The sequence below is a fragment of the Strix aluco genome, chromosome 16 (genome assembly GCF_031877795.1).
Source record: "Strix aluco isolate bStrAlu1 chromosome 16, bStrAlu1.hap1, whole genome shotgun sequence".
Classification (NCBI taxonomy): domain Eukaryota; kingdom Metazoa; phylum Chordata; class Aves; order Strigiformes; family Strigidae; genus Strix; species Strix aluco.
In genome coordinates, this window is record NC_133946.1 from 12717243 (window position 1) to 12734532 (window position 17290).

General features: G+C 39.0%; 1 protein-coding gene across 7 annotated transcripts in view; it reads left to right on the forward strand.

Moving 5' to 3' along the window:
* DENND5A (DENN domain containing 5A) overlaps positions 1–17290 on the forward strand; it is a 69133-nt gene that overhangs the window by 23842 nt on the left and 28001 nt on the right. For 5 of the 7 annotated variants that reach the window (XM_074842501.1, XM_074842503.1, XM_074842500.1 and 2 more), the window contains 4 exons: positions 3538–3725; positions 12971–13288; positions 15494–15709; positions 16665–16899. In XM_074842501.1, coding sequence (XP_074698602.1) covers positions 3538–3725; positions 12971–13288; positions 15494–15709; positions 16665–16899 — 957 coding nt within the window. Of the gene's footprint in view, positions 1–3537; positions 3726–12970; positions 13289–15493; positions 15710–16158; positions 16312–16664; positions 16900–17290 lie in introns of those variants that run through there. The other 2 variants (XR_012625455.1, XM_074842504.1) reach the window with 2 other exon arrangements.

Here is a 17290-nt window from a genome sequence, read left to right on the forward strand (position 1 = left end):
CTTAGGAAACTTGCAGCTTGGTGCAGGCATCTTTAATCAGCCTCTCAGACACAGAAGCGAACATGAATAGGAAGTCCTTTGACCCACTGCTTCTACTAACCACAGTTCTTTCTTACTGCAGTTAGGTTTTTTGAAGTAAAAGGCCCAATTAAAGAAATACATGTTTTGTCTAAGGAGTCTGACATACTGAATACCTGTGCTCAGAAAAATTTGTTGAAAAACGTTTCTTTTACACCATGCTTTCTGCTATGAACATGCATGCCTAAAGCGAACTCTCTAGGCAAGGCTTTATTCTAGTGGCTCGACTCCATTGCATGCTACCTGCCTGTAGGTGTATTTTTCCCCCGTTCTGTTCCCCTTCAGGTTAAAGAGAAGCTTTAATCCTGGCAAGCAGCCCACCTTTCTGGTTTATCCATATACTTTCTGAAGATATCCAAACTCATCAGTGGTAATGGTCCACCACTGTAGGGGCAACTCTCTGCCTTAAAGCAGCAATATGGGGGTTGCACGTGGAATGGGCATTACTTGACAAACACATCAGTGTTTTGTTGTGGTCCATGAAGTAGGAAGATTAGAAGGGAAAAAAAAATACTCCAGAACGTGATCGTGTAATGGTTTTAAATTTGGCCAAGTCAGAGAATTTCTGTAGACACTTGATAGACTTCCGTCTGGTAGAACGTGAGAATGGAGAGGTGGAATCATGGTTCTTACAGCTGTCACCTTCTTCCCATCCTGCTCCTCTCTTTCCAGACCCAAGACCCCTCAATTCTTCTTTTTTCCGCATTTACTTGCTTTTTATAGATCAACAAAGATGTCTAGATATAGATAAATATTAGTATAAATAACTTCTCATACACGCTTTAAGGGATAATGTATTTTACTTACAGTAATTCGTAGAAGAACAAATCAGCCTTTTTCTGTGTTCTTAAGAGGCCGTGTTAAAAAGTAATGGATTTTCTTTTCCTTGCACAGTGATCAGTTAAGTACTTTCCAAACTAGTGCACTAGTGGTATGTCATTTTTTCCCTACCAATGCCCTTGTACAATACGAGGCCAAAAGACTCTGTCATTTGCATCAGAATAAGCATATTCTGGTTTCAAAAACAAGAGCAAGACAGCTACTGAAGCACTTCTTCCCTATTTTATTTTTTTTGTTATTATTTTTAAATATTAGGCAATGCTTTGATACTAGAAGTGTGCTCCTTTCTTCTTTTTTAAAACAAAAAAACTCCATACCGTCTCAGGATAGGTATAACTTAAGAAAACATTTATTTTGGTTTATGTTTGCAGGCTTCTTGCCTTTGTCCTTGCCTTTTGCCAACAGCTCCTGACGAGCATAAAGCCTGTAGAATGTAGTCATTGTTACTTGCAGGCTGTGACTATGCAGGCCAAATAGTTGGGAATGGCTTAAGCCATGTGGATATCCAGGATCAGAGAGCTGCATTTGCAGATAACTCGGTTGCAGGAGGTAGCTGCTGAGTGGATAGAAATTCTGAATTATTGATGTTACTTTGTAATTAACTTGAAAGGCTAATACTAAAGTTAGCTTAATGACAGAGGGAGAAGTTGTATTTAAATTAGCCCGCAGGATTAGACAGGGGGGTTTTGTGTAGTAGGAAAACACTGTTTCTATTCTGAGATGTGTTCTTTCAAATAAACAAGCTGAATACCAACCAGCTGGAATGATTGTACATCTATAGCTACATTTAAAATTCCTTTTAAAGCTGAAGAAAATAGGGTATGGAATAGATTCTTCCTCTTCCCAAAGCTTATCATTAATTCATCACTTCTTTGCAGTCAGGCTGTGATTAAAGCTGCAAACCAGTACGTAATTGTGTAGGCAGAACCTGGTGTCCAGGCAGAATAGGAGAGTGCTGCTGGTGATGTTCATTGATTGTTCCCTAACGTGTTTCAGTCCAAGTAAGCTTTTGGCAAAAACTTTAAACTGTTTAAGCTATTCTTGCTTGTTTTGATTGAAGGCTCCTTCAGTCACAGTGTATCTCCTGTGAGGCAGTGGCAAATAGCTCTGTGCAGTAACCTCTTCCACCGGCAGAGCTTGATCTGAAAAGAAAAATCAGAAGCCTACATTGCAGAATTATGGCAGATGTTAGCAAAACTGTTGCTGAGTTCCTCTTGGGTTGTGGGACTCCTCAGACCCCAAACTCTGCAACTTTGTCTTCAAACAAAATTAATCATCAGTGCCAGGAACTGAATTTCTTGGCCTTCTGTTTTCTGTTATCCAAAGTCTGAGTGGAGGATGGCTAAAGGATAGAATTAAATCCATAACCTTAGAAAGTGCACAGTTAAGCTTAATTTTTCTTCAGAGCGTTTTGTTTAGAATCAATGTTATTTTTGCAGTTTTCATGTGTTCTCTGCAACAGTGTGCAACAGCTTCAGAAACCTCAACACCTGAACCCATGCATTCAAGTGTCTTTTCCAATTTCATAGTGTCTGTACTTCTACAAACATGTTAGGAGAAGACATGCATACCCCACACCCCAACACACATATGAGGGATACTGATTTTTTTTTTTTTCCCTTCCTCCTATTCCCCCCCAGCTTTCCTGGCTAGAATTGGATATTGTTGTAGATTCATGAAAAAGGCATCCTATATTTCCAGTTTGTAGTATATTTATAGCTTGAGTGAAGGTAGGAATTGTCTTAGTCTTGTGAGCTTGTTTTATACTGTTTCCAGCCTGGCAGCTCAAAAGCAGTCTGAATGTTCCAGCAGTTGTGTTAGACCACATGCTCTGAGTTCATCTGGTGTTGCTTCCTCCTTAACGGCGCATTGATATCAAAACCTGTTAAAGACGATTCTGTAGTATAAAAGAGGAGGGCAAGGTGTTGGCCTAGCATACTGCCATGTTAACTGCTCTAGCCACCAGCTGCTGAATAAAAAGATCTTTTGGTATGCATGTTGCACAGGTGCATTTAGCACTGCTGTTAAATTCGAGGAGGAGATTAGTTTTTACGTTGAACTGAGACTTTGGTCATATGTTGCAAAGGATAAACGAAGCTGGTCCTTTTTATTCCCTACACAGTTATTCCAGTTGCACTGTTGGGTTGGCTGCTATACAGCATGCTTTATAGACATCTAAACACTCTTTTAAAAAATGTTTATCTGAGAGATACCAGATGCCTTGGGTTTCATCCAAGGTTTCCGCAGAAAGCCATAAGCACAGAGAGAAGAAATTATTTCTGATGTGGTTCTTAGTCGATTACAATGGTGCTTCCATACTCGATCTAGTGTTCCTGGTAACCCTGATATTGGTAGCAGAAGGTGACTTAATGGCTGCTAAGACTCAGTTTGCTCATTTGCATATGACTTCTAGAATGACCTACTTTGCGTTGAGCTCTTTGTTGTTTCAGCAAAATGTGCTTGGGTGTACAACTCTGGGCTTTCATTAAGGTGCCGCTCAGCTAGTACTGGGTTTTGTGGTTTCCGTTTTAAAGCAAGCTCTCATTTCTTTAACTTCAATTCATTTATTTAAAAATGTTTGTGAAAGAAATATTTTTTTTTTTCCTTGGTCTTTTTCAGATTATCAGAGACTGATGACTGTGGCCGAGACCATCACAGCACTAATGTTTCCATTTCAGTGGCAGCATGTGTATGTTCCTATACTTCCAGCATCCCTCCTTCATTTTCTAGATGCTCCTGTCCCTTACCTCATGGGCTTGCACTCTAATGGACTGGATGACAGGTCTAAGCTGGAACTTCCTCAAGAGGTGAGAGGAGCTTGTCTCGATTGATTAATTATTGTACATGACTATGAGGGAAGTAAGAAATGAGCCAAAACACTAGTGCTAACTGTAACAGCCATTGTGAAGTTCTTGCTGGCTTTGGTTCGGGAGAGCTCTTAGTTTATTTTTGGTAGATGCTGGAGAAAATCTGGTGAAATAGATAAATCCCTGTTTTGGAAATTGTATGCTCTGATAAAATTAAACTAATTTTACAGGTATTGATGCAGTGGGGTTACAGAAAGAACATTTTTGTGCTGCAAAACTTAGCCCTGTAGTGCTAGGAAATGCAAGAAAATGCAGTGTGAATTCACCAACTGTGGCCAAAAGGTCATACACCTGCTTCTGCATGGTGCTGAGTGAGCAAAGCTGGGCTGGCTTCCGAGCTGGGCTGGTTCCTGGCTGCATGGCATTAGGCTGGGTTTCCTTGCACCGCATTTCTGAGTTGGGGTTGGCTTACATGGACCCAGCCTGTCGGGTGTTTTTCTTCTAGAATGCAGTCTGTGTATACTTGAGCAAACTGGTGCCAAATGAGATAGTGCTCAGGAAGTCCTCCCCTGTAGCGAGGCTTTGTTAACGCCAGCCACTGTATAAAGGAGAAGCAAACGGTCTGTAAAGGTTCTGCAACTCATACCTGGGGCTGGGACTACTTCAAACTGTTTAGAGGTTGTTTTTATTTACTTTATCCCACTGTTCACAGATACTCTTTTTAGGGATGTGCCAAGAGAGTTTCAGAGCTGGTTGTGAGGATCAGGGGACCAAGAGTGGTTGAGCACTACCTAAGGTAGCAAAGGAAATGTCTGGAGGAGCTGGTAACCACCCGTGGGAAGTATGTCTGGTGGCTGGCATCTGGCTGGCTTGTGAGACAGTTCCATCAGTCATCTGAATGACTTCTGCCATCAAGGGCCACTGAATGGTTTATTTGCTCTTGTATATAGAAAATGCTCAGTGTTTCAGAATGGTCTGGCTGGCTGTTGTCAAGAAGCTGGACACCTGTATCAGGTAGCCCTGTGGGAAGCGATTGCTTGCAGAGTTACTAGCTGTGGAACAGCACAGCTCTGGCCCCTGCTAGAGTCTGCTTACTTGTAGGTGTAACTTTGTCGGGGAGGGACTGGGTAAACTATGGGAAACACCCTACTTACGGGCACTCGTAGGATTCTTTCATCTCTGCCATTTTGTTTGTTTGTCTGTTTTCTTCTATTATCATTTACATTACTGGGAAAGCAGAAATGTGGCAGGCAGAGGGTTCTGTGGTGGTGTTTTTTATTTTCATTATGAGGCAGTGCTGCAACATAGCTTGACACAAAAAATCTTAAAAAAGCTGCATGAAATTAAAGACAAGATATTTTTGTGAACCTCCAGTCTGGTCACCATGCCAACATTGCTCTTTTTCTCAAATCCATATGCTGATAGTTTTCATTTGTTTTTCCTGGCAAGTTCAAAGGAAAATTTCTCTTCAAACTGTGTTATTTTTTCCTGTGAAAACTAAAGTATTTAATATCTTGATTTCTTTCTTTTCTCCCTCTCTTTTCTTTTGCACTGTAATAATTAATAACAGACTAGTGTATGTTCTTGCCATGAAAACACTCTATTTTTTTGGTTTACTACATTTTTACAAAATTTTGGATGTACTGATGGGCCCAATTAATATGGTTAGTATACTTTTTAGAGAGAATAGCTGGTGAAGTAAAATGCATGCGTGGATATGCATGTTAATATGCACCGCGGATGTTTTCACTGTTATAACAAACTTCTAAAAGACTATCCTCCTTTTGTAAAGAATTTCCTCATTTTAAAATCACTGCAATACTTCCAACTAAATGAACATATTTGAATTTTAAATAAGTATTTCAATTATTTAAAAGAGAAATAGTTTTATCAGCTTGCTTTGAAGATTTAAAGTAAGGTAGTTGATCTGTTTTTAGATCTTAGAATCACAGAATGGTTTGGGCTGGAAGGGACCTTAAAGATCATCCAGTCCCACCCCCCTGCCATGGGCAGGGACACCTTCCACTAGCCCAGGTTGCTCAAAGCCCCGTCCAACCTGGCCTTGAACCCTTCCAGGGAGGGGGCAGCCACAGCTTCTCTGGGCAACCTGTGCCAGGGCCTCACCACCCTCAGTAAAGAATTTCTTCCTTATATCTAATGTGAATCTGCCCTCTATCAGTTTAAAACCCTTACTCCTCGTCCTGTCCCTACCCTCCCTGATACAGAGTCCCTCCCCATCTTTCCTGTAGCCCCCTTCAAGTACTGGCAGGTCGCTCTAAGGTCTCCTCAGAGCCTTCTCTTCTCCAGCTGAACCCCCCCAACTCTCTCAGCCTGTCCTCACAGGGGAGCTGCTCCAGCCCCCTGATCATCCTTGTGGCCTCCTCTGGTCCCACTTGAGCAGGTCCAAAAGAAACCCAAACACCCCCCTCCCCCCCCAAACCCCCTCAAAAACTGCTGTTGCAGCAAGAAGTAAATGTACCGTTTTAAAATATAAAGCAGAATTCAAAGTGCATGCTGGTCTCACTAAGTGAAACTATTGGTCAGTATCAGTCTTTCTGATGTTAATAATTTAATTAGCTTTAATATATTTAGAACTGCAGATTACACGTTCATCTTAAAACTACTTTGCTTTATAATTAGCCTTTCAGATACCCTTTGCTTAAAGAGCCAAAGGACCTCTGCACTTAACTCCTGACATAGGAAGTGACAAGGAACGTGCCTAAAATGTGGTGCTGTAGAACAGTAGAAGAGGGCATATGGATTCTATTATTTGTACTTCAATAAAGACAAATTTATCATAAGTAACAAAAGGGATATTAATATTTAACATTGCTTATCTCTAAAGTTTGGAATGTATATGATCCTTTATGAAATCATCAGGGTTATATGAGGAACTTAATTTCCAAGTTCTGCCTCTGGGCTCCTGGTTCATATACATAGTAAGTATCAGAATTTTCCTCGCTTATCACAAAGGGTATATAAAGAGCTGTTCTATCTTCTAATTTATTCTGAGTTCTGCAAAAATATTTTTTTTTTCTTTGTCTTGAAACTGCATAAACTGCATCTCTGTTGCTAATCAAAAAATTTACATGGATGCCTGGGACAGCTGCTGTTATAGAAAGCAGTATCTAATTTAGACAAGGGCCAAAAGAAGTGAGCTTTGACAGAAAATCTAGTTAGTGCTTCTCAGTTGAAGGGCATTGTGGAAGAATATAATATTGCTATCTAGCATAGCATGAATACCTCAGTGTCACTGTAGACTTCTTGATTGTGGTTTTATAATGAAGTTTTGAAAAGACTAATTTATCTTGCTGAAGTATTTTAGGCTAATATATGTGAAAATACTATCTGTCCTAACTCTGTCAGGTTTGGTGTAAGTCTTGCACACATGCCATAGCCTTGTTTTGGTTTGCTTGTCGTGGCAGTCTCCCATATTTTGATCACATCTGGTTCTTTAAGGGAATACTTTGCCATGGGAGCATGGAAGCCCAGCTATATCCTAGAAGTTGATGCTTTGTCAGATGATGATGACGATCTTCAGCAAAATTAACTGCAATAGTACAAAATTCAAGTTCAGACTATCCCTTTGGTACATCAGAAAACAGTGCCTGATGAAGAACTCATCAGCATTCACTAATGGCTTGACGACCTGACTTTCTGTGCCCCAGTAAAATTGTAGAAAAGACTTGAGGCTTGCTGTAGACTTGAGTTTCTTGTACATGTCAGCAATACAGTGCACTTAGTTAAGCTTGTTCTTATATGTATTGCCACTTTGGTGAGGGCTCTTTCTGTATGTGTGAGCGTCCTTGTGGTTTCACTGATAGCTGCATCAGAGGCTTGTAAGGAACCCAGAAGAGAAGGGGCGGGGGCATGGGAGAAGTGGTGCTAGAATAAGGTGCTGCAGAAATCAAAGGGGAAGGGAAGAACATGTAGCTGTTTCAGATGTTGCTGGCAAATTGTGGCTTGTTTATCGGTCAAATTGATCAAAAAAAGTGGTTAAACTAGCTTTCTTGCAGATCATAAACGCAGCCAGTACTAAAGTAAGATTGTTCTTTTGATGTGTCTTTGAATTTCCTTTTAAAAAAACTTTTGCAGTGGTATAGCAATATATTTTTAACAAGCAAGTTAATCCGGGCCATTTCATGGTACTGGATTTGCACGTGCATCTTGCCACTCTGTAATGCAGGAAAATTGTGGAAATTGAAATTAGTTTGAGGGAAAATAAGCGACACTGAGTCTTCCAGCACTGGTTAAATCAAACAAAAGTAGAATCACATTAAAAAATCTCGTTTTTAATGAAGTGATCCCAAGGGTCTTGGGCAATGGCTTTTTCTTTTAGAAAAGTTGAAAAGATTTTAAAAGCTAAAATCTAGTTCTCTGCTAATGTAAGACAGATACATCATCTCAGTATTTTTATTTCAACCATTAAAAAGATGTTATTCAATGCTAAATCATAACAAATTCTGTGGGTTTTTATTTTTGTATGTTGTTTTAGAAGAAAGTTCTCTTGAAAAGCCTTTTTTCCTCTTGATGCCCACACATTTAGACCAGACTGACCAAGATAATTATTTTGAAAGATAGTCACCGCTTTGTATGCATTCTCAGGCTATCTGGTGGTGTGATGGATCCTTGATAATATTGCAGATTTATTGACAGACTTCAGTTTTATGTTTTCCTGTACTTCAATGTTAAACAGCTGCTTGAGGAGTTAAAGTCATGTTTCTGAAAGCTGCAGATGTAAGTTGTTCTCAGTCACAAATTCTGGGTTGTCATGAAGAACAGTAGTGCTGAGAATAAATGCAAAAGGTCACCATGTGCTTACGGGAATGGCACAGGAGCATCCTTTAGAATTTAGGACCACTGTAAACACACTTTCCACAAGCCAGCTGTGTATGTATAAATTTGCATATCCCCTGTTTTCTGTGAGTTAAGTGGGTCGTTATTTGCAAGGTTGGGACCTAATGCACAAAGGTGATACATGCTGTAGAAATGTAGATGAACGGTTTTCAGTTTTTCCATGCTGTATTCAAGCAGAAGTCTTAACTCAGAACTATGTTTCAATCTGACTGTCTAGGAGGGGGTGTGAAAACCTGTATTTTACCTATACTTTGAGGACCTGGGCTGCACAGAGAATTCAAGTAGTGGTGATTGTGCTATCAGAACTGACCATTCTAAGTTGCTGTAGGCACCTGTTTGCATGCCATGTAATTATGTATTAATGTTTAAAATAAAGCCTGTTTTCTCTTTAGGATGTCAGTGGGGTGGGGACCTTACTCATTATCAGTGAATGTTAGTTCCTCCTTAGACGTTCTTTTGGCAGAACCTAAGTAATTTCCTTCTATGTTTTTGAACAGAGCTGAAAGGAAGGATATGGGCTTGATGCAGGCCTTGCTAAATTGGTGTGGGTTTGGCCCTTATTGTACTTGAGGTCAAACTAAAGAATTGCAATTGTCCTCTGGCTTTGGAATTGATGGGTGTAGTCTGGACCCCACCAAGCCAGTGGAAAGTGGTGCTGTTGACCTCAGGGAACCAGGCTTTGGCATCAGATACGTGAACGTTGACTTACTTGCATCCACATTTCTAAGGTTTGTAAGACTTTCACCTGGACACCCCATTGTTTGTGATGATAAAAGTTTATGGGAAAGACACGTTTTTAAATTAGGATGTGACATCCTTGTTCCTTAGTGTAGTGTCTCCGAGAACATTTGATTGTATGATGATGTTGTGTGTCCTCTCTTTCAACAATCTGCTATTGAAGTGGTGTGTAACTATTTGAGAAAACTGATACCTCTGCAACAAATAAAAAGAACATTTGATTGTTCTAGAGACCTGAAATACCAAGCAACTAACTTAAGGATGCTCTTTAAATTATATTTCTACATACGCATGTTGCTAAGTATCTTGTCTCTATATAATTTTAATTTCGTATGTGTAAAATGATGATCAGTATATCCATAGAGGCTAACATACAGAGCTGTCACCTGTTCACAGCTCAACTGTGCTGCCTCCAGAAGCAAAATAACTAAAACTTTGTGATCAAAGAACTCCTTTATTTTTCTGCTTTGTGTACTTGCCCAGTTCCTAGCGTGCAAAATGCTTTGGATGTCCATGATTTCATAAAAAATAAGTGCGATTTCATTTCTCTTGCTTTTTAAGGGAGGGGACCCCTCTATCCTTACTGGTATTCCATTTTGTTGGACCTATAGTGTGGCAGCATTGTGAGACTTACTGTTTTGGTCTCTGTTACTGGTGGTTTATTTACTTGGGATTTCATTTTTACAGAAAAATGTTGTTTTGGTACCTCTTGAAGGGCTTGTGAAGTGAGGTGTCTGCTGTTTCTGTTCCCCGGGGAACATGGCCTTTTCAGAAGTGCTTATGCAGTTCTTGAGGATGACCTCAGTCTTGCTAAGAGAGGCTGAAGCGATCTACTGAATCTCCTTTGCTTATGCTGTTCTAGGTAGTCCTCTATGTTTTTTATTAACCAGGCACTGAATAAGTGTAGAGTGTCCCCAAAAATATTCTTTACACTCTTTAGAGTATTGCTGCAACACTAACATATTCCTTTTTTTAAAAATGCTTATATATAGGGCAAATTCTGGGAAGTGTAATAGTAAGTTGCATGATAAGCAGTCATCATTAGTGGCTTAAAGTGTTTAAACTGTGTTTATTGCTCTTAAAGAGAAACTCTGCAGAAGGAATATTTAACTGTTGGAAGAATTAGCCAGATGAGCCCAGATACTTATAAGCAATTTTAACAAGCATTAAATTTGTCTTTTTCTTCATTGGCAAGGAGTTTATTTTCAGTGTGAAGCCTGAAATTTCTACATTGATAAAGTTAATGTTTGGTTACTTTTTGGCCAAGCACTTTCTAGGTACAACCAAGCTTAATCAAGAGTGATGTTTTCTGCAGGACCTGTGCTAAGGTGAGATAATCCAAAAGAGAAGGAAGATTGAATGGCATAAATTAAAGAGAGTTTTAAAGGAAGTAATACAATTGAACTGTTTGAAGAGTTTCTTAACAAGTCTGTCTTGCCATTTCACAGACAGCTTGTGATGAATTAAATTTTTGTTTTTCCCTCAGCTCCAATTCATAGACATTGTGCCGAGTTTTAGGGCTTTGTTTCTCTCATGTCCCGAACTGCTTACAGTGTTCATGATGGAATATTAGCTGACTTGATTTCTATTCATCACAGAATCATGTGTATAGGGGGGGTCTTGAAGTTCCTAAATTCAGGTACTTACTTGAAACATGAGAGTTCTTGCGTACATACTGTTCCTTTGTGCCAAATGTTTCTGTGATGGGGGAGCAGATGCTCTCTGCGTGCATCCCTAGCCTACCACTGGAGCTGCCTTGCTGGGTGGGCACACACACCGCCTGCTGTGTTTGAGCAATGTTGATACTGGGGAAATCTAAACAAGGACGCCTGCCCTATTTAAAAAATAAAAACTTTTCCTAGGGTGCACCAGGAGCTGTTTCAGAATCAAGGTCTTAGTTCTGTTTATTGACCTTGGATTCTTTTGCAACACTTAATTAAATCTGTGATTTGGTTTACAGTAAAGGATCTATACAAGAGCTACTAAACTGTTTTATGTGCATTCCTTTGAGCATAAGAAATCAATCTCAGTATTAAAATGCTAAAACATGAGGAAATGGAGAACTGGAATTTTTCTACTTGCCTTTGTAAGTATGGGTAATACTGAACTTTTTCACGCAAAGTTCTGTGCAAATCTAGTGTAGGATGTCCAGTGGAGTTCTGCTTTAAGAATGACAATGTTTTTTTAAATGTTAATGTTGAAGCTCAAGAGATCAAACACAACAGATGTTTGTGTTTCAAGGAGAATTGGCATCCTAACTTTGTTCCGTAGAGATGCCAAGAGAGCTAAATCTGTCACAAGTATTAAATGTATGTTTTCACATCAGTTTACTTAAATGAAGGGGTCTTGTCAGACAGAGTTTATTGTAGTCTACCTATGATCAGTCCCACAACAAAATCCTACTGGAACTACTTTATTCTTACTTGATGCTTCACTGCTTGCGTACATGGTTCTGATTTCTGGGATCATCCATCATTCGTTCAGTGTGAGGTTAATCTCTTCCAAGTCTTTCTTTCCTATTAAATCGTGAGAGTGCTTCCATCCTTCTGCACTTACTGAATCATAGGAAATAACTGGAGTTCTGTTAGCTCTCATGATTTGATATGTATTTTTGCTGCAAAGCTATAGTGAGTCCTGAGTTCAGGTGTGCCTCCTAGAATAATGTGATGAAGCTAGGCTGAAATTACTCCATAATCTCGGTGGAGGGGTTTGGTGTAGGGAAGGCTAAACAGAAAAGTGACAGTCCATGTTAATTCTGCAGTGAACAAAACGTGAAATGCTTCTATAGAAGAGCAGAGTTTCTGCTGTATACATAACTTTCCAAGCAGATTTCACACATGGATGAGGTTCTTGCTGTGATGTATGTAATTATGTCATGTCATGGAACCATTTGATACTGATTTTGCATTGTAGAAGCCAAAAGGGGAAAACCCCCCCTCATCAAATAAAGGATGAGGTGAGTCCTTGAGAGATGCGTAGCTTCTTTTGATGTTGCTGTGGAAGCCACATAGGTGGTTTTTCTTTCCTCCCCCCGCCCCTTGGTCTTTTTTCATGGTAAATGAGATAGAGGTTGGAACAGGAAAACAGAATTGAAACTAGTTCAATTAATTTTTTCCCCTTGGAAATAAACTGAACTCGTTGAAGGCATTGTCTTAGTTCTCAAGTTGCTCACAAAAAAGATAACTTTATTGCAGCTTCTGCAATATCAGTACACCTTTTAGAGTGGAACTTGCCAAATCTTTTAGAGGAGTGGACTGATAATCTGAGCAGCAGGCCATCACCTGCTTATGTATGCACATGTATAAAATAGTATTGCAAATATCCTGTAGTTAAAATCCAGCTGTATGTGTATGAAGGCATTCACATATCTGTACCTAATATATGCTACAATCTCTTTTGTACCTAGTAAACAACTTTCAACTAAGAAAGAAGACTCATTTTAAAGACCAGGAACTGTAGGCCTTGTGCTGCTTTCTTCAAAGCCAACCAACCAGTTCAGTCATGGTTGGGGCAAGTCAGTTTTACAAAATAACCAAACAAATGCAAATGTATTTGAAGCTTTTAATAATTACAAAACCTAAAGATATATGAAATACGACCCTTGCGTTTAGTGATATTGTAATGGTATCCTGTTCTAAATTAAATCCCAGGCTAACCTGTGCTTTGTGGATGTAGACAACCATTTCATCGAGCTGCCAGAAGACTTACCCCAGTTCCCAAATAAACTTGAGTTCGTTCAGGAAATTTCAGAGATACTAATGGCTTTTGGAATTCCACCTGAGGGAAACCTTCACTGCAGTGAAAGTGCCTCCAAGATGAAGAGCCTCAGAGCATGTGACCTGGTTTCTGATAAAAGAAATGGGAACATAGCAGGATCACCTTTGAATTCCTATGAGCTGCTAAAGGAAAATGAGACTATTGCAAGACTCCAAGCACTTGTCAAAAGAACAGGTGTGAGTCTAGAAAAGGTAAGCTATGAAATTATCTGCACTCTCTCTGGACCTGCAGTATCAGGTGGTTTGAAGTCATGGTCCAAAGACGCTTTTTGTTTGTCTTCACGGGGAAGAACTTCATGTTAATATGTTCACAAACCTTGTGAACATCTGTAGAGACACAGGCAACCTTGGGGGAGAGAGGAGTGGGGTTTAACCCCACAACACCTAGGGGGAAGCCTTTGGCTATCCTTCAGGTGCTTCTTTGCCAAGATCATATGTTTAAAAGTGTCCCTTGCTTGTTTATTCTTGGGTTTAAGATTTATTCTAAAGTTACTAATTTGTTATGATTTACATAGCTAAAACTGTCATTCAGATAATCCTGAAGTTGGAATGCAATCTTGGTTTTTATAGGTATCTATCTTTCTCACTGTGTGTAGAATATGTGTAATTTTGCTTGTATATGATATGCTTGCCATCGGGATACTGTGATGCTTTTTTCTGAATGATGTTGTAAAGTGTATTGGTGTCTGATTCCCAGCAAGCAAATGTGCACAGCTCATGGTGACCCTGGTTGGATTCTTTTTGGCAATAAGAATTGGGAAAAAAAAGTTGTGGCCCTTTTTGCATAAAAGGTATTATTACCTGAAAGACCACTGTGGGTTTCTTGAGCCTTTGTGGAATGGAGTGAAGTTCTTCTTGGCAAACGTTTTATTTCTTGCCTGTTCAGATTATCTTGACCAGTTCATTGCTGAGTCTGATTCTTACTCATGTGATTGTAACTTGGGCCACAGCTGGGGCCAAACAGACAGAAATTGTGTGACTTACAATAGGTTGGGGAGGAGACCTGCTTTGTGGGGAGGGAGCTGCAGGGGGGTTACAAGAGGAAGCATGTGGTTGCTAGACAGGATTTGATGCTCAAACCAGCTGTTCCTCTTCTCAGTTGTTTGGGTTTTTTTGCATTGTTTTCTTCTTGTTCAGGGGCAAATTGGTAAGAAGCTTTTGTTCTTTTCCTGAATGGATTGGGAAGTGATGGAAAAAGTACAGGTCTTTTGAATTTCTTGTAAGTTTTTGCACATTCAGGCCTTATCTACTCTGTACTCTCTTCCGTAATAGTTGAAGTCCCATTTTACTAGTCTTTCTTTGTGCTGATAGGAGTGTATAGGTTATAGCTGTAAAAATTTTCTTAAATAAGTAGATAAAAAACCTGCTTTAATGCCAAATAACCAATCAATGAGGAATGTATAGATGCCAAGAGCTACCTACGAGATGTGGTTAGAAGAAATGGCTGAATAGCAGAGCTCTCTCTAGCAGAGAGCATGGCTGTAGGATTCTATTTATAGCTGGCCTTGGACTGCTATACCCAAGGTGCTTTAAGAAGTGTGGGATAGCTGCAGCAACTGCATCATTGTGCAGATGTTGTAAGCTCTAGATATTGTATTTAATTATGTGTGGCGGTGCCTTTTATAATAATTAACAAAGGCAGGGATAGCAAGTGTGTATTCAAACCTAGAACATGAATGTTTGTGGCTTTGATTTTATTTCTAGATACTCAATTCCTAACAAAATTAATGTGAGTTGGATATCTGAATCTCGTATTGCTGTTTTCATAAATCTTAGCCCACATGTTAACTGAAAATGCATTTTATTTCATTAAAGATTGGGCTGTGTAGTTATGAATCGTGCGTTACACTGCTAAGGACTTAGGTTACAGGAAATGTGCTATTAGACATGCACAGTTTCTTTTTACTGTGCATTTCTGTCTTCGTTGGACAGTTGGTAGGTATTGAACTGTAACAGTACTAAACCTGGGCTTGTATTACATCAGACAGAAATATGTATTTGCCTAATATGCAGGGTAGTGAAAACCCCTAAAAAGCCTATGCAGGTGATTAAAGGGTAAAAGAAAATAAGTATAGGGTAAAAGAAAATAAATTAAGTATATGGCATACATGGGCATGTATATGGTTGTTATCTGTCCTTTTGTAATCTAAAGCTATCCAGTGCAACAAGTACTAAAGTAGGTTACAGTTTATTATTGAAATTACAACTTTTATAGACAAATGTTTCTTTCTAGGCTATTTTGATGATACTGTTTTATTACAGTGCTTGAAACTGTAAGTAATGCTTTTTGTTGGAATGTTGACTTGAGGAGTAGCAGCTGAATGGCACGTTAAGATCTTGTATACCTAGAATACCTGACAAAGCAACCATAAAAATTTTTTGTGTTCCCTTTCTCAGTTGGAGGTGCGAGAGGAGACCAGTAGCAAAAAGGATCTTAAAATTCAGTGTGATGAGGAAGAATTCAAGATTTACCAGCTGAACATTCAAATCCGTGAAGTTTTTGCCAACCGCTTTACACAAATGTTCGCGGATTATGAAGTATTTGTTATTCAACCCAGTCAGGACAAGGAATCTTGGTTTACAAACAGGGAACAGATGCAAAACTTTGATAAGGTAAGTTATGTAATAAGAAGATATGTCAATGTAAAAAGTAAAACAGTATTCAAACCTAAGATTTTGTTTATTGGGCCATAAAATGGAAACAGGGAAACAGTACCGCCAAAATTATAATTTCTTCCTTAAATTTCAGAGTTCCCAAAAAATACACATCTTGTATATTATGTGGAAAAATATATACATACATGCACTTAGAAGGATACTCTTTTAAGGATACTGTAGAAAAGTACAGCTTGCTGTAGAGAAATAGCTTAGAAAGCCTCACTTTATGGCTAACCTCTCCATTAAGGTTAAATATTACTACTGAAAATGTGGTTTGGATGTTGTTTTGTTGGTTTTTCTTGTTTTTTTGTTTTTTTTAACCAGAGGAATTGCTGAGTATGTTAATGAATAAAGCCATGACCTCACATAACACTTATCTACATGTGTACCAAATGTATTCCTAGCTCTTTTCTAGGGAAACGCAAGACCCAGTTCGTCAAATTTTACTACTGTCTTCTTTACTGGAGATCAGATATTTGTCAGCCGGATAGTTCACGTGGGTGAAGATTATGTTGCAGCATTACCTGCTAAAACGCTAATCTGATTCCCATCAAATCGTATGAAAAGATTCTCATCAATTTTATAAGCTTTGAGCCCAGCCAGAAGTACATAACATCCATATCTGTGGTACTGTTGTTGTGGTTTGCTGGGATTCTGTTGAAATTTTTAGAAAATCAAGGACATACTGAAATCACAGTTTAAATATTGTGTTATATAGTGGGTGATTGTCATGAAACTGGTTTCATATAGACTGCTTATTTCAGACACAGAATTGGTGTGTGTAATAAAATTAGACTTTAAGTGGCACCAAATCACTCTAATACATCCTTGATTAGAAAAATTGGTGCTTTTGGTGGATGTATCTCTCTCTGCAGACTCCCCAACACTCTTATCTCTTCTTGTCTGTTAGGCATCTTTCTTGTCGGACCAGCCTGAACCTTACTTGCCTTTCCTCTCAAGATTCCTGGAGACCCAAATGTTTGCATCTTTTATTGACAATAAGATTATGTGCCATGATGAAGATGATAAAGACCCTGTTTTGAGGGTATTTGATTCTAGAGTGGATAAAATTAGGCTGCTAAACGTTAGGACACCGACTCTGCGCACATCTATGTATCAAAAATGCACAACCATTGATGAGGCTGGTAAGAGTAATAAGCCACTTTCTTGACATTTAAGAAAATAAAACTAGTCAGTGTTGTTTGTTGTAGACATTAGGTTAAAGTTAAATAACAATTCACGCTTTGAAACATCAGAAAAAATACACCAAAAAAGGTGAGGTGTAAAGCTTAAGTGGGGGACTAAATATTATAAAGGAAGCTGAGATGTGAGATGAAATTCATTCAAAGTTTAATTGAACTCAACTGTATTCCTGCATGCTTCGTGTGAAAAATGTTTGCGCTGAAGAAGTTAACATTTTTTCTCCTTATGGTGGCGGTTCTTTTGATGTTTAGTACGCTCTTCTATTGGTGTACATGTTGGGGTCAGGAAGAAACTTCCACCTCCTCTCTTAAATTTGAGATCCACTTTTACTTG